This window comes from Haplochromis burtoni, unplaced genomic scaffold, assembly GCF_018398535.1.
Source record: "Haplochromis burtoni strain Fernald_Lab_line unplaced genomic scaffold, NCSU_Asbu1 Contig_191, whole genome shotgun sequence".
NCBI lineage: Eukaryota > Metazoa > Chordata > Actinopteri > Cichliformes > Cichlidae > Haplochromis > Haplochromis burtoni.
Genome location: NW_024582552.1, coordinates 59933 through 81414, shown reverse-complemented (window position 1 = coordinate 81414; position 21482 = coordinate 59933). Strand labels below are relative to the sequence as shown.

Below are 21482 nucleotides of genomic sequence, written 5' to 3'. Positions count from 1 at the left end.
ATGCCGGACTAGAGCAGCGCAGATACTGAAGGACCCGTCCCATCCTGGCAACAAACTGTTCCAACTTCTGCAATCTGGTAGAAGGTTCCGCATCTTCCGGGCAAGGACAGAGAGACTCAAGAGGAGCTTCTATCCCCAAGCCATCCGGTCCCTAAACACACACACCCGCCCTCTCACATCATCTATAATTGACTGAGACAGGACTCTTCCAGACACTAAACCAAGGCACAATGTACATTTCAATTCCTTTAATTTTAAATATGTTTATATTGTCTATCCTGTAAAATAGTCCGATGTCTATTAATATTAATGTACAGAATTCACCTGCTTGCTGCTACTACTGCACATTCACCCAGTGTGTGTGTCTATATATCTATCTATATATATCTATATCTATCTATCTATCTTCCTCTACCCCCCCATTTTTGCACATGTCGAGGAGCATGTCAGGCTACATTTCACTGTGTGTTATACTTGTATAACTATCCATGTGACAAATAAAGAACCTTGAACACACACACACACGCACACAGAAAGTCCCCAACAATACATGATGCATATTTTCTTAGCATGGGTGGCCTGTAATTAAACCAAGTCACACAAAGACAAACATGCAGAGACAGTGGTCATGAAAGAGACAGAAATATTGCAAGTAATGAAACAAATTTATTGACTCTTCCAGTAGAGACTTGATATTCATGGAATAAAACTGCTTTTCTGGGAGTTTTTACTGAGCAAACCAGACAGAGGAAGCGAAAACAAAATAAAACCAAAACAAAGAGGCAACATGTGAAAGTGCAAACAAAACTAAAAATGTTCAAAAAAAATACAAAAAGAATGTAAAGAGTACAATAGTTTTACAGCAAACAGGATTGCTCAAAGCATAAAAATAACTGAATGGCAAAAATCTGCATTTTATTAAAAGAAAATGATTTGGGGAAGTCAGTAGCTGACACCCTTTTTCTCAGTCATGATTAAAATCTGAATACTCAACTTTTCCCCATAACAGTCATTTAACACGTTTTGCTCAATGTAATAAGATGATGAGGCGCAGTCACTGAAATATTAATGTCCTCAATGCGACTCGACTCTGCATGACACATCAGATTCAGCTGCAGAGAATACAGCAGGGGACAAACTACACTGTACTTGTGTTCGCCTCCGCTTCATTTCATGTTCAGCTACCAGTCTTAAATGTGTAACACTACACTAACCAAACTAGGCTTTGCAAAACCAGACTGCACAGCACATAATCTAATAGTGAATATATCTAAACACTATCCGTTTTTTCCTCTTAAAATTCATTTGAAACACAAGATGAGCAACACTTTAAACTGTTTATGTCTGAAATGCCCTTTGAGTGCCATGCACCACACTAAATCCTACACTAAATGCTCAAATGGCCCTAAATTTTGCCCTCATATTATTCTTCTACTTGTAATAGTGGATTTTATGTTGCTGTTATACAGATAACTTTAACTGCTCTCACTTATTATAATCTAAAAAACATTTTGACAACCCAGCACACTTCTTTACATATCGGGAGATGAAAATTTTCCTGCTAACAGTTTACATTTCAGAAGCACATTTCATGCCAACCTGACTGCAGTTGGACAGAAAACAGAAACCAACTGCATTTCGGTGACCTGGAATGTCCCATAATTATTCTGACTACATGTGTATATCAGGATTTCCGAGGGAAGAATTAGATGCAAACTAGTTATGAGTCAGAATAGTAGAAAGATGGAAAAAAAATGTTGCGGGAGCAAGATCAAAGAGGATACTTGCATCAATATGAGTATGATGGTCTAATTATTACAGTTGGTCACAGAGATCAAGTATCTTCCAGTTGCATCACGCTCACCTTGCTAACTCCTCTCCCAGTCTGTAAATGTGCCCAATTCAGACATCCTTCAAGTAGAGAACAAACCCATTTAACAACCCGCCTAACCTCAAAGTCCCGGATCAGTTTGTGTTTCAGTCAAAACTTCAGTCTGACAAAAACACAAACCAGTCTGGCACCAGCTAACCCCTGTTCCTGCTACTTAAATCAAAATGCTGGGGTATGGACATCCACAGTGCCGAGCACAGTGAAGCCTAGGAGACGGAGGATATGGGGTTGTGAGGGGAGCCCATCTGAGTCAGCACCTTATCCAACCACTGCAGGGGGCCGTGCAGGTGAATCTCAATCCAGCAGGGTGTGCTGGTCACATCTTGGCGGTGGTACTCTGCACCCCAGCCCTGAAAAGCACAAAAACACGGGTTTTATTTTCTTACAATTTGGTGGTGATTTAAAAGAAAATGGAAAATGCTAATTATTTTTGGACTGTCTCATTCCAGATATTTTACCACTTTAAATTAATTTTCAGCTTAAAAAAGTGCCTTTTAAAAAAAAAAAAAAAAAAAAACCAACAAAAAAAAAACCCCCCCTCCAATGCAGAGTTTTAAAAACAGGGCACAGTTTAAGTGTGGCTTGACTGAAATTTCATGGTATAATAAATCTCCTGTCAGCTGTGAAAGACCATCAGCTGACATTAAAATTACAGATTATCTGTAAACATTAATGTGCATTTATTGTAGTTTTATGAGAATTTAATTTATAACAATGTAAAATTATACAGCGTAACCACAAAATAGAGACAGGCACATAGTTACATGCTTAACTGTAATTATGTTACACAGCATCAAACAAATACTGTGTGTGTGGCTGCTCAGCTGTTTGTACAACTGCTGAGCCATATAAACCTTTTTTAAAAGGTAAAAACTGATTAAAAGCAGCTAAACATCTATCGTCCAAAAACGTTAATTTTTTAGAAGGAAAATTCAAACCAGACTACCTTAACAAAGCTCATGCGGATAGTGCACATCTTGGTGAGCTCATAAACGGCCTCAAAGCCGTGGTTGACGGACTGAGCCAGCAGCTCAGCGAACTCCTGGTTGTTGAAAATCTTTAGGCTGCAGCCGCTGGGAATCTTGCAAACAGTCGTGGGATGGAAGCCGTGATGATAATTGCAGTTACGACTCTGGACGAAGATACTGCTGTCACTGAGACATTCTGCATACACCTCCCCTCCAACGTAATACAGATGGACGCCTAATAGAGAGTAGTACAGTATTAACAGGGTGGATGAGTCTCTTTTATCAAAAGAAGACAAACATCCGTGTGGTCAACCTGAAATCAACAGACTGGAATGTTTAGTCAATCTGTCGTTGCGTTTTACGCCACATCTCAGTTCCTGCTGACAACATGAATTGATTTAGGCTAGTCTGGCGACAATTGCTTCATTTTGGTCACCGACAGGTTTTCCATGTTGTACCTTTGCCAATGTGCCTCCTGGTATTCTCAATAGTAGAGTTGCGGTTGACGTTTGAGAGCAGGCCGAGGCAGAATCGGTTGCGGTTGTTGGAGGGATCTGTGAAGCCATCGACGAGCACACTGGTGGAGGAAGCCTGGAAGGCCTCTCCAACACGATTATTGAGCTCGTAGTAAACAATAGAGCACCAGTGCTTGGGTTCTTCATAGGCCACAGGCTGCACATCTGCACAGGAAACACATTAACAAATCACTAGAGTGAGTAGAGTACACGGTACATGCCTCACACCAGGCACAATTGTGAGGCGCATTTAAGAGTCGTGTGCAGAGAAGATGATGACAGGAAACCAAATATTTAATCAAATTCTTTCAGATTCTTCTTTCATTCAAATTATTCCATGTTGCCTATAACCATAAATAAACAAGCACATTTCCATACATTTATTCTGACCCAAATCAGTGTATTCTAAAGTGTCAAGGCCAACTGTGGTCTGCATGCCAGGGTTTATTGAGCAGGCAAACAGTCAAAAGACGGGACGTGAGCATGCTCGCTGAGCCTGGTATCTCAGGGTAAGCTGGTGCCAGCTGGCTTCACCCTCTCTCTGTAAGGGGAATAAATCATGTTTATTTAAGCGCATACTTCTCCCAAACTTCCTCTGTAGCGTGGCACTGGCTAGCAGGTGTGTTTTGTCTGTCCTTTTCCCAGAACTGGCCTACAATAGAAACCTGCTCCCCTGTACAGGATGCAGCTTGTGGAAGAGAACTGGAAAAAAAATCCCCAAACTCCAACTGCCAGGAATACTTTTAACAGCTCTGCTGTCAGCATGCATGGGCAGAATCTCTAAGCTTTAATGACACAAAAGTTCCGGCAGCAGTCAGAGCTTTATCAGCGTTTGCACCAGCAGATAACTGCAGAGTGCAGCCATTTACGAGTTTAACTTTAAACAGTAAATATTTTTTTAAAAAAAGGGTCAAAATCAAGTTCAGTCCCAGAGTATCACCTGATCACATCAGCTGATATCTTAGACCAGTGGTCTAGACCAGTGTGTTGCATTGTGCCGTGCATTATGAATGATGCACACTATTCGAAAATTCATGACAACCACATCATTAAAAGTTAAAATTTAAAATGAGAAAACACTAAATTATCCATTTTCTTCCACTTATCTTGCGTCGAGTCATAAGGACCAGGATTGGGTATCAATTAAAATGTAAAACAGATTAAACTAGTAGATTTGGTACAGACTAGTGACAATAGCAACAATTAGTTGACTAGTAGCGCATAATCCCTACAATTTACCTTTGTTCCCTCTATATTTGGGTAGTCTGAAGGTTTATTTAAAACCTCTCATCATCTACCATCAAACTTCTTTACAGCTGTAATCCAGGTCTTTGGATTACTGATTGAAATGATTACTGCTATAAGATATAAAATCTGAATCAAAGGGCTTTGGAGTCCAATACATGTCCACTGCTTAGTCTGTTACGCATTTATGAATGCAGTGCTCAGTTGCTGTCTGTCTAGCACAATAAAGTATACAACACAAAGTCAAGATAGCAGCAATTACTGCACCGCATTTTAGATTTAAAAGTAGGAGGCAATTAGTGAACCTTATCGTTAACAAGTTTTAAGTCATTACCAGCCGCAAAGATGACATAAGCCTAAGCTTTTATAGTCCCCATAAAACGGCTTTGAGGCCTGTCTTAATTTGCTGAGGCTTTGAGCTTCCCTTGAGCTTGCACCCACAGACAAAGCCTACTGTAAACTAGCATGCCCTGCCCACACGCCGTTTTATCTGACAGGATAAAGAACAGTGGCCTCACTGAAGTTTTCCTCTCACTTTGTGCATTTCCATGTGACCCCCCCCCCCAAAAAAAAAGAGGTATAAAGAAAAAAGTGAGCAGGTACAGACAGTGTTTTGCAGATATCACACAAAACGTGTGTGTGTGTGTGTGTGTGTGTGTGTGCGCGCAAGCAAGACAGTAACTACCATGGTTACCTGCCCGGTTGTTACTCTCCAGGGGCAATGGTGGAGCCATGAGGTTGGTGTCCATTGGCTGAGGGCAATCCTGGCTCATCTGCTCCTCTGGGGGCATGTAGGCAGGAGGGGGAGTCTCTGCATGAGGAAGGAGACAGAGCAAAGTCAAGTGAGCTTTAAAGTGGAGGAAAAGTGTAGGAGAAGAAAGAAAACAGAAGAATAATTACTACCTGGCATCTGGAATGGACTGCCGGGGTCAGAGCTAGATGGTGAATGAGGAAAGGTGACGCTGCTGCCACTTCCAGGTGAGTTTGGGTAACTGTTCCCAGGTGAATGTGGGAAAGGCAAGGTGTTTGCCTGACCAAAGGATTCTGGGAAGGTGGCATTCTGGGGCATGTGTGGCTCGTTCTGTTGTAAGGGGTTGCGAAAGCGAGGCAACATCGTATGCTTGGCATTAAACTCGCTGTTCCTTGGTACCAAGACAGGTGGCAGCACTGTAGAGGAAGAAACAAACAAATGGTGTTCAGAGAGAATATACCGAGTCGAGTTAAATTGGACTCCACCCGTTAGAAAGTCATATTATGTGACACTAAAGCTCTTGCAAATTACAATCCCCCCCATAGTTAATCATCTATAAAGAAGGTAGATTTTTTTTTCCCATGCTTCAGATCAGAGGTGGATGAAAATGACATATTGATATAAACTGGGAGATGTAAAATCTGCCAGCCAAAACAGCTGCGACAGCAGTCATTCAGCCTCATTTACTAACAGTATGTAAACACAAATGAGTACATAAATCGTACTTACAAACCTTTCATGCACAAATCAATTTACTCGTACAAACAAATTTAGAAGTGCCTTTGACTGCTTTTTCAATATCTACTCGACCAAGGTTCCAAGAGAGCCGAGTTGAGCAGAAAATGTGGCGTCAGGCTGCTTGCCAATGATTGGCTAGGGTAAAGTCATGGGATGAGCCCTGAGAGAGACTCCTTTACAAGAATCAAACCCACTATTTTTGAAACCCAGCAACAAACGGCTACAAATAATCCATCACCGTGATCCAAGAACAATGTACAAGGTAAAGCAATGGTAAATATTTTGTACAGGCTTCATTTTGGTGCAGAACTGCTCAAAGATCAATTGGCTAACATAACCGTAGCGTAAGAACATTCATAAGGTAACTTGTAGATGTAGCTTATGTCTAAAAAATGTTTTTATTTCTTACAAAATTCCTCATTGTGTAGGGCCCAAAGGAGGTCTGGGACAATTAAACAAGCATGTGGCAAATTATTTTAGTTTATTTTCTGATGTTCCAAAACATATTTATGTTGAAATGCACGTATGCTTTGTCTTTTTTTTTGCTGATAATAATAATAATAATAATGATAATAAATTTTATTTATGAACGCCTTTCAAGTCACCCAAGGACACTTTACAATAGGATAAAACACTTAGTAAAACAATGGCAGAATAAGAACAATAAAATAAAGCACAAGATAAAATGAACAAACAGTAGATTCACAGTGAATATGCAGATTTGAACAGATGAGTTTTGAGTTGGGATTTAAACTGGGGGAGAGAACCAATATTTCTTATTTCTGGGGGCAGAGAGTTCCACAGCCTGGGAGCAGATCAGCTGAAAGCTCTGCTTCCCATGGTGGTGAGGCGGAAGGAAGGTACAGTAAGCTGGATAGAAGAAGAAGAACGAAGTGAACGGGCAGAACAAGTGGTGGTTAACAGGTCAGAAAGGTAAGGAGGAGCGAGGTTATGATTTATCTAACACCACAATTACCCACTGAGGTAAATTCTTCTTTAATCCCAATCTTAAAAAACAAAAAAACAAAAACAAAGAAAGACAATTACTTTAAGCGCTCATCATATCAAGCTCTACCCACGTAGAAAAAGATAACATCTGAACTCAATAAGTTATTTGATGCCAGCACAACAAAGGAAATCTGTTTCTGGCACTTTCCATGACTCAACATTCTGCGCACAGATGTCGCTACGTATTTCAAATGTCAGCTTCCAGGCAGCAAGTCTTAGCCAGCAGTATTGGCCCAGACTCTCAGGTTTCTGCACTAAAAAGACATTTTGAAGCAAGCTGTTCTTGTGGAATTCATCACTTGGGGTAAATATCCTGGCTGAAGGCTGTTCAGGTGCAGTAGAAACCACAGATATACACTCCACTTGTGTCTATAAATACCTCTGCAGATAAATAAAGCTAGTGGTGAAACTTTAGATGAGACTCGGGTTGCTGTCTATATTCCTGCAGGTAGCCTGAATGTGCTGCAATAGGCCAATGGATCAATATATAAATAAATGTTTATTTTACAGGCTATTTGTGGAGCAGTCAGACAGCTGTGCTTTTATGTATAAGGTTGAAGGGAAATTGGCAGGATGTGTTTGAGTAGGTGGGCTGGGTTAATAGAGGAAAAATAGGGTGTGTTGTGGTGTTTGTTGTGGGGGGGAGTCGTGTGGCCAGACAGGTGCTGTGGGGTTAAATCACCTTAGCCCTTTCTTCCACCCGCTGTGAAAACAAAGTGTCTGTATGGCAGCCAATAACTCTTTCCTCCTATTGTGAGAGACTAAGTATCTTCCTGTTCCAGCCATCGTCGGAGAAACTGCCTGCAGTCATACGTGTGTGTGCGTGTGCGTTCTAATTTTTGTGACATGCGTCCAAGTTTGAGAGTGTGTCTGCCTGTATGTCTACATGTGTTCAAGAAAAAGGAAAAAAAAAAAAAAAAAGTAGAACCTGCAGTACTGAGCATGCCCAAAACAAAGCCCTCATTCTGCCCAGATGGAATTTTCTGCTACATACATACACACCCACACAGCACCATGCAGACAGCTGTTTTTATCTTGTCGGCTGACTTTCATTTTGTGTTTAGTAAAAGGCCAGTTTGTGTTTGATTTGTCTTATTTTTGCAGGTAGAACCCCAAAGCAGTGGACAAACCTAGGCAAGGAAATAACTGAAACTCGGATAGTACAAAAAGACATTATCCTGAGTGTATTTTTTTTTACCTGAGATCTTTATTTTTATTCTTTGTAAAGTCATTTTTATTGTTTTGGTTTGTTTTTTATATATATATATATATATATATATATATATATATATTCTATCATGATGGCCTAGTGACTATTAATAATAATAATATAAATATAAATATATAATATATATATATATATATATATATATATATATATATATATATATATATATATATATATATATATATATATATATGCTTTCCATGTGGCCAGCCTCCTGAACTTCTCCTTAATAATAATAATAACTTAAAAATGTCATCTCTCTATGATCATCCATGTAAATAAAAAGTTGTGTGGACATTCTGGTTAGGGACAAAATCTGTCAGAAAACAGGAAGGTAACTAAAACAACATACAAAAAATATACAGAACTGATTAAAGGAACTGATGAAAGGAAAATATAGAAACTTGAGGATCCTAAAAGTTTTAAATAGTTATTTTGTCATGATAAATATGAGATGGCCAGGAAAACGAAACCAGGAAATCACCATTAATCCAAACCACTAGGCCCAAGTGTCCTTGAATTTAAAAATGTGTAGATTTTTTGTTCATTTTACAGTTAGAATACTTGTATTATACTTTCAATCTTTTCTCTCATGAAAGCAATTCCTCTACCTTGACTCATGCCGTCATCTATACTTAAATTGCAAAGTATCCGAGTTTTGAGTACCTTTAAGAGTGAAATGTAAAATTTATAACAACACTGTCAAAGAGTCTGCACATCTTAAACAGGTATTAAGGTCAGTGTAGAGGCATGCCGTTCAAGTTACCTCGGGATTTCACTCACCTGGACTGTCCACTCGTTTGTAGTGGTAGGGATTGATGCACACATCCTTCTGTTTGGAGCCAAAGGGGTACTCGCAGCATTCCAGCGCTTTCAGCTCATGGTGGGACTGCAAGTCAGGCCAGCGCCACACCCGACAATAGATGACGTGGGGCAGGCCTTTCCTGTGAGACACCTGCAGCCGTCCATCCAGTGAGCGGGGGATTGTCACACAGTTACTGGGCTGACCCGGGCAGCTGAGAGCCCGCTCCAGCTCCTCCATGGCTCCCTTTTTCTTTTTCAGTTTCTTAACCAGAGCATCCACTGCCTTTTCCGCCCATTTCTCTTCCTCATCTCCCTGCTTCCAACCCAGCAGCCGTTTCACGGCTGGGCTGGTGAAGGAGAAGAGCGAAGTGACATTCATGTTGGCCAAGCCGCCCTCCTCCCCACTCCTAAAGGAAGCGCAACCAGTCGTTGGACACTGTCCAGTCTCTGAACACAAAGATTTAAATATTATTTGTTTGTTTTCTTATGTTAAAATCCTTGGCTTCCAAGATGCAAGACAAGGTCCTCTTCAGAGTCACTAGAAAAAAAGAAAAAGAAGTGTAAGTTAAGAAGTACAAGCATAACTTACATAAGTGTAAGTTAAAGTCCTTCACAAAAAGATGTACACGTCACTGCCTGCCCGTTTCACAAAGCTGCTGCAACTACAAAACATGAACATAAATCACCTCCTCCTCTTTAACGGCACAGAGGTAAAAGCCAGCAAGTTCTGTCAATATTAAAATTATATTAAATATTTTCAAACAAAATCAGATTTTGAAATTAATGTCAATTACTTTTGTGATTAGACTCATCGACTACTAAATACACTTTTTCCCAAACAAACATGAAGGTCATATTTAGTCAAGAACTTTATTTAAAGTGTGCAACTTCAACAGAAACAGCTGCATCACGTAATGCAGTCAGGGGTAGGGATGGGTATCGTTTAGGTTTTATCCGATACCGGTGCCAAATCGGTACTTTTGAAACGGTGCCGGTGCTTAAACGGTGCTTAAAGAATGGAGAACACAAAATTGGTCCAAAAACCTCTCATGTTCAGCTGTTTTTTGTAAAAAGATAACAATGTTAGCCTTTTCTGCAGCTATGGGGCATATATGGCATCACTCTTGGCTGGAAGCTTAAACAATGGAAAAAACACAAACTTTATCCAAAACCTCTCATGTTTAACTGTTTTCCACTTTTTCTTTGGTCATTTTAGCCTTTTTGGCCAGGGTGAAGGGAGCATCTGCCATCAAACAAGAAGACAGATGTAGCTATGATGATGTTTGCTAGTTCACCTTACATGCATTAATGTAATAACGTGGTTAGCCTACTCAATGTAAATTACACACGAACAACATTAAGCTACTCACGCAGAGAAGCACGGCTGCTGCTGCCATTATCAGCCTCATCATTTCTGCTACACTGGCAGGGCTAGGGGCCAGGACTCTCCTCTTCGTGTTTTTGGGGGATGCTGCATAACAGGCAACCCACCCGCAGTAGATGTGCACGGAGTGAGGTCTCGCAGCAAGCTATCAAATACGGTGCATTTCTGGGCTTTTAAAAAAAACGCTATGCGTCGCCAGGTGTTTCATCGGATTTGAGGTGTTACCTCCTTTGACAGTATCAGCTTAAAGCACTTGTTGCAGGCTGCTGAGTTTGCATATTTTGCTGTGAAGTACAGCCAGACTTTTGACGCCTTCGCCTTGGACTTTTTAATCTGTAGCTCTGCTCTAAAACAACGTACGTACCTGGGCCCGCCTACTATCCTCGGAAACGTAAAATGATTGGCTAGAAGTGTATCACAGCTCAGGAAAAAAAAAGCACCGAAATGTGCGCGGCTTTTCGGTCTGGTTACTACCGTTTATGTCAGAACGACACCGGTACCCATCCCTAGTCAGGGGTTGGCAAATCAAAGATTAAAAACTATTTAATTCCAGGTTTCCAGGTAAACTTATTATCATGCGTTTTTAGTGTATTATGTTGCTTTTCTGAAGGCCATTTGTATATTTTACTCTGACCTACCCAGAGACTATCGAGACCGTGCTTGTTAGATAACCAAACAAATAAATGTTTGTGTGTCTGTGGAAGTGCAATATGACAGCATATTGATTCACACCGATATGATCAAGGCTTTTAGAATTATTTTCTTTCTTATCTCTTATTCTCATCTTGTTTCTCAGCTTAATTTTCAGAGAAGATTAAACATATTGTGTACATACTATGAGATTTTATGATTCAACAGTGCAAAGACAACTTGCTAGGTAAAATAGTGTGCTTGATAAAATCCAATATGAGTTTTAAAAGGCTGTCTTTCAGATTTCAGAGGAAGGAAACCTCTAATGAGTAACCTGCTGAGGCGAGCAATCAAAAAAAAGCTTTAACACTGCACACCGGTTCTGGGCAGGAATCTGGCAATGTGTAGGACAATAAAAAGGAAGTGCATGTGAACCCCAGTATAAATGTGCCTATTCACTGGGGTCCCACGGGAGCAATTCAGTAGTCAGAAGGTACACACATTTTGGCTTTTGAAAGGGAAAACAAGAGCACATTCAGCACTCCTCGTTCCACCTTCTTTTCAAGTTATGCCTGAATGCAATTAGGCAGATAAAACAGAGTTATGGTTGAGGTTTGGCTGAGGATGAATGTTCAAATGTGATCCTTGAATCAAATAAACAGCGTGTCAGGAATCCACCAGCGTTTATCTGTAACCGATCGTGGGCGAGTGTGCATCACTCTGACAGTAAAGCCTGCAGTATATTGGATTTCCTAAGAGCAGGAACAAATACATCATTAAGACTGCTCTGTAGTTATTCCTGGCCCTTCAGATTATGGGATGAATAGTGATTTCTATCTTTGACAACTACTGCCTATGTAAGCTACCTCATACTGGCATCTGGGCTGGGACGTTTGATACGAACAGGTGCTATTTACAAAGTGTGTGTGTTTGTGTACATGTGTTGTGGAGGCCGTGGACACTTACTACTGCCAACCACACTGACTGGAAAGCTGCAAGTTACAACTAAAATTAACTTGAATATAATTGGCTCATCTAAAAAGTAATACAAAGCTACAATCATTGAAAGGACGGGACATATGGTGGGAAAACTACACCTTTATATTGACAAAAGACTCGCCACCTTAACAGAAACAGGAAACAAGCTGTGGAGTTTTATCTTCTTATGTGTCATCGCCTGAACAACAGTGACATCACTTCCTTCTGCTGAGACTTGCAGACTTTTCCACAGGTGCAGGATGGAAAACAAAAAATGTTTCCTGAATTGACCATCCCTGACTCGTTTTTTCCCCTCAGGCTCTTTCACAATGAACATCTTTTCATTGTAGTGAAACAGTTAAGGAGGGGTAAAAGAAAATCCTTGGGTGTGGCCTCTCTTCTCACTGAAGTCAAATTAGATTTCTGTCATGTTACCCCTAATTTCATTTGCAAACTAACTCTTCTATTTATGAGGAACACGTATTAATACCAAGACTGTTACAGTTACATAAAAGCAAAAACTAGGTGTGAATTTTTTTTAGGTAATTAAAATTAACATTTGAGTAAAGTGGATGGCATTGTGTACTCACAATGCCTTAGTTTTGTTAACACAACAAGCATCAGGAGGCTTTGGCATTTAAGGTTTTAGTAAATTCTACGGATACCTGTATTTTCATAACTATTCTGAGCTCCTGCCCCTGAAAAATACCACCAAATTATAACTAGTAATAATCCTAGTTACTATTATACTTGTTTTTTTAAACAAGGAAAAACAAACAAATAACTGACTATAATTTAATGTACACTGGTAGCTAGGGGTGGGCAATATATTGAATATACTCATCTATCGAAAGTTTTTCTGCGGGTCTTGTGCCTTTGCTAATGTTGCCTTGATAATAACTACACACAGAATAAAACTACCACCTTTAAAAAAAATCCCAAAACAAATTATACTACTAAAATTAGGTTAAATATCACTGAAATGAGGACCACTGCATTTTTAAACACACGCAATGTCAGACTAGTTTTCTGTGTGGCTAACATTAGCAGGACTAGCCCCAGTAGCCCTCCCTCCTTGCATGCCAGCATGAAAATTAAAAAATTATTTTAAAAAGAAATTAAAATGACAATAAAAAAATATATATACACAATGACAAGTAGGGCTGCACGATTAATCGTTAGAAAATCGCGATCTCGATTCATACTTATGTGCGATCTCATTTCCAAATGACAACGATTTAAAAAAAAAAAAAAAAAAAAAAAAGACGACGACGATTGTACCGCATTTTGATCCGGGACGTAATCTGCATGAAAACAAGCGCTCACTCTTCCTGCTCAACAAATGACAAGGGCGGAGCCTTATACCACGTGATACAGAAGCTGTGCCGTGTGATGCTAAAATTAGCAGGGAAAAAACAACGGAGAGCACGTCAGGGATGACGAGAAAGTGACAGGAGAAAATCCGTCCCGGTCAACCACCCAAACATCAATAACGGGAACCTTATACAGCGCTTCCCTATACCCGTCGAACTCCCGCAGGCACAAAGAAATTACGGAGGCTATCACTTATCACCTGACCAAAGATATGGCTCCCATCAACACTGTGCAAAACGAGGGATTTAGGAAAATGATCAACACCCTAGACCAGGGGTGCCCAATCCCGGTCCTCGAGAGCTACCGTCCTGCAGCTTTTAGATGCATCCTTGTTCCCACACACCCGAATCAAATGAATGGCTTGTTATCAGGCCTTTGCCAAACATGATGGCATGCTGAAGAGTATGGGGCGCCGTTTGTAAAGTGAAACATGCTGAAATTAACGGCAACATTTTTCCACATTTAGCTCAAAACAAGTCATTTTTTATAACATTTAGTAAAATATTTGTAACTTTTCATATTTAAAACAGAATTTTAAATGTTAAATAAATCTAAATGTTAAATCTAAATGTTATATTTAAATCTAAATCTAAATGTTAAATCTAAATATTATATTTAAATCTAAATGTTAAATGTTAAATCTAAATATTATATTTAAATCTAAATGTTAAATCTAAATGTTAAATGTTAAATCTAAATGTTTAGGCTAACATGCAAATTTATTGCACGGATCAGCGGAAATACCAAAATAAAAGCTTTCCGAAAACCTCCGGTGCAAAAGTGTGCCGGTAGTGGTCAGACACGTTCTCACTCCCAAAGCGTAATAATTTTCGCTAGGTGACAAATTGTCAACATTTTATGCTTTCGGGTACCCAACACGTTCCTAAATTACGGCATCGGAAAAAGGAGAGCACATGAGAACCGTTTGGACTCAATCTACACGTTCGTTCATTTTCTAAAAATCGCTTTGGAAAACACTATTTTACGTCATTTAACTGCTAGTAAAGGTTAGGAATAAGGTTATAGTTAGATAAGGTTAGGTTTAGGGCTGGAACACATGGCTGGAACGTCTATTATGGCGGGACCGTCATTCCACTGGAATTCAGCCATAACCCGACCATGAGAAAGCACGTCCGGCGATTTAGCTGAAAACATCGGAAGATCCGTTTTGTCGGCCATCCAAAGGTTTAGCAGTAGTGCACTCTTAGCAGCTGCAGTCTCCACTTCACAATCGCTGCAGCACATGTCCAGCAAAATCGCTGGACATGCTAGTAGGCAAGAAGTGAAGCAGCACATGGCGGGGAGAAGCGAGGAAGAGAACAGACACAATTTTGCACCGGAGGTTTTCGGGAAGCTTTTATTTTGGTATTTCCGTTGATCCGTACAATATATTTGCATATTAGCCTAAACATTTAGGTTTAACATTTAGCATTTAGATTTAACATTTAACATTTAGATTTAACATTTAACATTTAGATTTAACTTTTAACTCATTCACTGCCAGCCATTGGCAGTGAATGAGTTAAACCCATTGACTCATACACTGCAATTGACGGCTATAGACGTCAATGGCAGTGAATGAGTTAACATTTAGATTTAACATTTAGATTTAACATTTAACATTTAGATTTAACATTTAGATTTAAATATAATATTTAGATTTAATATTTAACATTTAGATTTAATATTTAACATTTGATGAAAAGTTACAAATATTTTACTAAATGTTGTAAAAAATTACTCGAAAAAATATGTTTTTGTAAGGTTTTGAGCTAAATGTGGAAAAATGTTGCCGTTAATTTCAGCATGTTTCACTTTACAAACGGCGCCCCATAAGTGTCAAGCAACGGTGGAGTCGGAATTTTAAGCAGTACAACATTTTGCGGCAACAACAAAACGTGAGACATTTATTGTTTTTATGTTTATTTATTGTTTTTATGTTCAGTCTCAACTGTTACGAAGTTGATGTGCAGTTAATAAGTGCAATAAATATTTATACTGGAAAAGAAAATCGTGAGAGAATCATGATCTCAATTCTAAGCCAAAAAATCGTGATTCTCATTTTATGCAAAATCGTGCAGCCCTAATGACAAGTACAATTCTTACCAAAACTTGGGAATTCAGCTAAAATTCTTACTACCACTAATAACAGGATTTTTTTAAAAAAAACAAAAAACTGACTTATTCAAATAATTGTTTTGCTTACAAAATGAGATTAAGGTGACATCATCAACTGTCCTGGGGGTCTTTTAAGTAATCCACACCGACTGCACCCTACATTAACTAGTGGCTTGCTTAAGGTAAATATAATAAATGATATAATAAATAAAATAAATCAGAGAAAAAGGAAAAGGAAGAAAAAAAGGTTTCTATAAATAGTTTATATTTGAATATAATCAAAACCAACTCTTAATTTACACCCCCCCACCCCCAGGTCTACACATGTTTTATTAATCAAACACCAAGTAAAAAGAACATACATATGACCAAGCTTCTGACACTTGTCTTGCTTGTTTTAAACCTAAAATGTATGACGCATTTCTCTTGGTCTAAAAAAACTGAAATAAAAAAAATGGGAAAAAAAACCTTTGCTGTTACTGGCTGCCTGCTGCTGTTGTAGCATAAACTCATCCGTTCACATAACTATCAATACAAATTAAAAATCTCTAAAAGCTGACATACACTATATCTCTATGCTGGCCTTGTCTAAAGCAAATCTGACTGAGCACATTTTCAAAAAAAATTAAACAAAACATTTACGCGAGAGCTGAGGGTGCTGTGTCAAAAACAAAAACAAAAAAAACCCCACACTGTTCAAAAGGTAAACATCAGCATCATCTTATTTCTGTCAGGGTCACCACCCAGACATATAAGAAGTTATTCTGATTCATATCCAGCCACAGAGCATCTTTGATGGTCTCTCAGTAACAACCAGTGCTATTAGTACAAGCTCAGGACTAACTGCACAAAGACTAATTTTAATGCATTTCAGATGGAGGATTCCACAAAGCTTTGTACAGTAACATCTGGAGCAAACCTAACAATCCTGTACTGTCATTCAGCTGCAGATGGAGGCTATGTCTCTGAGATATTTCCAGCCCTGGCAGTCAATAACATCGACTGCTAGCCTGACCACATGCTTATTTAAAGGCCCTGATATGGCACTGTGTTTCTTCTTTGGACAATGCTAGTTTGGAGTTTTCTGTGAGGCAGTCAAAACAAAAAGGCGCCAATGCACCCCTCTTCCTATATCTATGTATGGACTAGGATGCCTGTATGACATAACGGCCTTTCTGTGAACCAACTTTCCAAATAAGTGTCTGAAAAGTATTTATGACCTGCAGCAACAGTATATCTGGTATTGTTTTTGTCATGTATGTGTGGTTTTATGTGGTCCTGGAAAACTCTACTGTACCAGGAACTATAACATAGGTGATGTTGAGTAATTTGGTGAGTATACATGTGCCTATCTACGTGCAAATAAAACTTTACAGGTATGTCACTGATATTATAATAAAGATCTCATCCAAAAACTCTGGCATTTTGCTGATAGAATGCACATCTCCAGATTCTTCTTCATCTCATTATTATTATTATTATTATTATTATTATTATTAATGTGAGAGACAGAACGTGAAAAACAAATCCATGAATCCACATGGTAAGATTTTCCTTGTTTGAGGTAACCAAATACTTATTTTCCACCCTGATTTATAAATAAATTCTTTACAAATCCTACCATGTGGATTCATGGATTTTTTTTTCACATTCTGTCTCTCACAGTTGAAGTGTACCTCTGGTGCAAATTACTGACCTCTGTCATCATTTTAAGTGGGGGAACTTGCACAATCGGTGGCTGACTAAATACTTTTTTGCCCCACTGTATAATCTGTACTACAACTATTGTGTAACTAAGCCATACATGGAGAACCCACCAGGCTTTATTTGGGAACATGCTGCAGGAATGTTTTTAAGCGCAAATTAATGCAATGCAGGAAAAAAAAATTAAATTAAATAGGATTGTTACATCATCACTTAGCAAGCAGATGGGGAGAATGTCATAGGATTTCACATTCAGGTTAATATTTCAAACACATTTTAACCAAATAAATTATTAAATTAACTCAATCCACACATGATCCATACTTCAAATTTCTATGTAACCATCAAACTTTGAGCATCATCTCTAATCTGTGACACAGGCATTAAAGAAAGATGCCTGCAGTGGCCTTGGCCGTTGCTCTCTCCTCTATGAAAATGGAAACTGATACTATCATTTAAACAGCTCCATAAAAACATTACCTAAAGCCAAGTCTGAGCAATGCTCTCTCACTATTGTGTTAGCGGTAGCTTGTTATGGCCATCAGTTAGCCCACTGGACAGAAACTGTGGCTAATGGGAGCACAGAGTGGGATGATGCGACACTGACAGGGGAAGGCTTTGACCCACCTGGTGCGAGCTGTTCGCCACTACACTAGCCCCATGGATCATTTTGCACTGCTCCAGTGTCTGTTAATCAATTTAGGCCTGGGCTGTGTAGGATGAGCAGGCAGTAATGATGCTCTCTGGACCCTCCCTGGGGATGGAGCATTATAAAGAAGCTACATTATTTATCAGCAGGGTCCTGGATAGGGCCTCCATTAACCCCCGCTCAATGGAGTCACTGGCTATAAACCGTGGAGTGCAGGAAAGAAGAGAGTGATAGATAAAGCGAAAGGAAGAAAGGAGGAATGATGCAGAGACAGAAGGAAAAAAGTGAGAGTGATGGTGAAGCCTGAGATCTAAGACATGCTGAGTGTTTGGGAGGAAGAGATATGAAGAACACTCACATATCTGGTCTCTTCAGCTAGTACTTCAACATCAAGAGCCTTCAAGGGGCATTACTATGTGAATCGTGACACTACAAGGATACACTACAGGCTACTTTACGAATACCATTTCTAACAACGAGGCTAGGATTTTTTTTTTTTAATGAGCCAACAAATCGCTTTTAAAACAGGAGACCAGCTGTCATTTTTAACATCCTTTTGAGAAATCAACATTAGTACTCAGAAAAATACTTAAAGTACTTGTCATTTAAATCATGTCGTTAAAAAAAAAAAGAAAAAGAAAAGAAAGAGCTAAAATATCTCTGGTTCCAGTTTCTTAGTCAGATGTCCTACAATTATCAGTTTCATATTATTGCAAGCTAAATATCTTTGGACTCTCGGCCAAACAAAAAAAGCTGCCCAGTTTAGCAATTTTATGCAATAAATAAATAAATAAATATAGAACAGGACATTTTACATGAAGAATATATATATATATCAAACTTTCCTTGTTGTACAGTCTTGCAAAAGCAGCATATCTTTGCATAACTGCATTGTGCACCTTGTGGCTAACATAAAGTAACATATCTGCTGTAAAATATGATGAGTTCGTTTTTCCAGGCTCCCTAATAACTACTTCTGTTGGTTGCAAACAGCATTAGGTGGACATGTACAATTAATCAAATTTTAATTACAATTTTGGCTTCAAACTATATTTAAAACAAGACACTTATTGTGCTGCACTAACAATTTGGCTTTCAGTCCCACTTACAATACTTTTGTCATTCTCTAAAAATAATTTTAAGTTCAATGAAGCCACTATGGCAATCGTGAGAAATGACTTTATAAATGAGCAGCCCTAGAATTAACGCCGAACAGCTAGACCTAGAACCAATCAACACAACAGTCTAAGAGCAAACCCCGAAGTAATCACAGTCATGGCATTGACCTGAGGGGCTCCGAAAAGTCACCAACACATCCACTGCTCAGCATCCTTCCAATGCTGATACAGAAAACTCTAGAAACCTGCACCAAAAGTGTCAGGATGGTTCAGACTCTGACGAGACTGAACTGGGATCAGATTCTTTGCATCCCAGACATGTCAGTCTACCACAGCAGACATAACTATCAAACACATGGGTTTTCATGGTGCTATTTCAAACATGTTCGGAACTCAGCGTTGGGTTTGTGTTGTGTTAGGGTGGACACTTCGCTCCAACACATAGCAGACATGTTATCCCAACCATACAGTGACACAGGGACACAAGACTTAAGGTTTAAATCTGTCATGTTTCTTCTTCTATTTATCCAACAAGAACAGTGCTTATCTAAAACTGTCAACTAAAGAGTTTATATTGGTTTAAGTCTCTCATAAAGGAAAACCTGCAACGTATGGAGACCTTGCAGTTTACTAGTTACCAGCAGCTGTTATAGTGAATGGATGATAGAAAATATCATGCTTTGCGTTCACTGATGCAGATATCAAGCTCATAAAAGCCTCTGATAATGACAGTCACATTCAAGAGGCTTCATGCTTATTTTTAAGCTGGAAAAAAAAGCGTAAATACAAGTTAAAGCACAACATACTGAGAATGCGATCACAGACAAGGACAAATTCCTGTCCTTTGAGTAATCTGATATGTCATCTTCAATAATGTCAAGAGAGCTAGCTCTAGTTGTTGTAGGTCTCTGCCTTCCTCTGCAATCTTCCCTCACATGCACACTCACACAGGCAGAAATTCGTAAACACATGGGGACACTGTCCTCTGAAGTGCACCAGCTGAACAGCCACGTTAAGTCTGCATACATTAACACTACAACAATATACTTTTTTAAAGCCTCAAATGGCAAGGTGTAATACGTGTTTACTGATTATAGAGTGATATATCGTTTAGTGGCATCCAAATATGATACATTTCAAGTGTGTAACGTTTTAAATCAAGAGATTTAGCTAATTAATTAGGTGATCATCAGAAACTTAAAGAGTAGTCTTGATAAGTTTATCAAGCATTTTCAGTCGTTTATCACGGGGAAAAGAACACTTGCTAAACCCCCAATTTCTTGCTTCTCAAGAGGAGAAGCTTGGCTCCTTTTCTGTTCAATGTCACCGTAAACTAATTTCTACACAGAACAAGATGAAGCCCTCGGGCGACTGGTGGCCATTTCTTCCATTTGTTTTTTTATGTTACAGACTAAACAGCTAATTGATGAAGAAAAATAACAACATATGACACAGAAAGACCACCCGTTTATCCGCATAATGCATGCCCCCCCACCCCCACCCAAAAAAAGCAAAGCAAAAAAAAAGAAAAAGAAGAAAAAGCGGTAGTTTAAAAATAGCACAATAATCATCATTCCCAGCTGCAAATGGATTACATAGTTAAATACGGAAGACCTCGTCCCGGTGAACTCTTTATGGTGATTTAAGGGGAATTAAAGGGAGTTTAGCTTTTAGATGAAAAGCTTCGCTTCTACAACATTTCTGGGAAACCTTTGCTGCTAAATTCCTTAAGTTACCCACTTTCCCCCCCCCTTTTGTAAAAGATTTGTACAAGACATTTACAACTTTGAGGCTAAATTTCCACTGCTGTCTGATAAAGTGTGCGCAAAAAGAGGGGAAAAAAAGTTTGAAGCTGCCAACTGACAGTGATGAGCGGATAAACGCTGGGATCTACTTCCTTTAAAAAGAGTCGAGCACACTATGGTTACCGAAATAAAACAGTTAAAGGCAGCTTTCATTTACAAATCTGTGAAGAAAGAAAAACTTTACCGCACCTTTTCTTCCTCTGTAGCTTTCTGTTTCTGTGTCGCTGGCTCCTCCTGTGTGCTCTCGCCGCCTGACTGTGGGTCTGCTTGGCCTGGCGTCAGTGAGTCGCGGAGCCGTCTCACACTCTCCCGAGCGCCAGTATCACACCGCCGCGAGATGCGGCCCCACCGGCAAGAGGCAGACCTACTTTTTGCACATCTAACATCTTCATCGAGAGTGTGGAAGTGGATTATGTAATAGCGAAACGGTGCGGTTTTAGTGCAAAGGTGTGAGGTTTCTTTAGTGCAAAACGTGTCTGTTAAGATAGGTGAAATGTCGGGGTTTTTGGGAGACGGGAAGAGAGTCTCCAAGTAATACGTCTAAGTAATAAGTCTTTAATCTTTACCACTCTGT

The 21482-nt window shown here is 39.2% G+C and overlaps 1 protein-coding gene across 1 annotated transcript; it reads right to left on the bottom strand.

Moving 5' to 3' along the window:
* Window positions 1-646: 646 nt before the first annotated feature.
* On the bottom strand, window positions 647-21225 carry smad1 (SMAD family member 1). Its single transcript, XM_005935075.3, has 7 exons — window positions 21098-21225; window positions 9128-9686; window positions 5523-5786; window positions 5314-5430; window positions 3318-3539; window positions 2838-3094; window positions 647-2241 (listed from the first exon to the last, which is right to left on the bottom strand). Exons 2-7 carry the CDS (start codon window positions 9525-9527, stop codon window positions 2098-2100), a joined length of 1404 nt encoding a protein of 467 aa, XP_005935137.1. The 5' UTR covers window positions 9528-9686; window positions 21098-21225; the 3' UTR covers window positions 647-2097.
* Window positions 21226-21482: the final 257 nt, after the last annotated feature.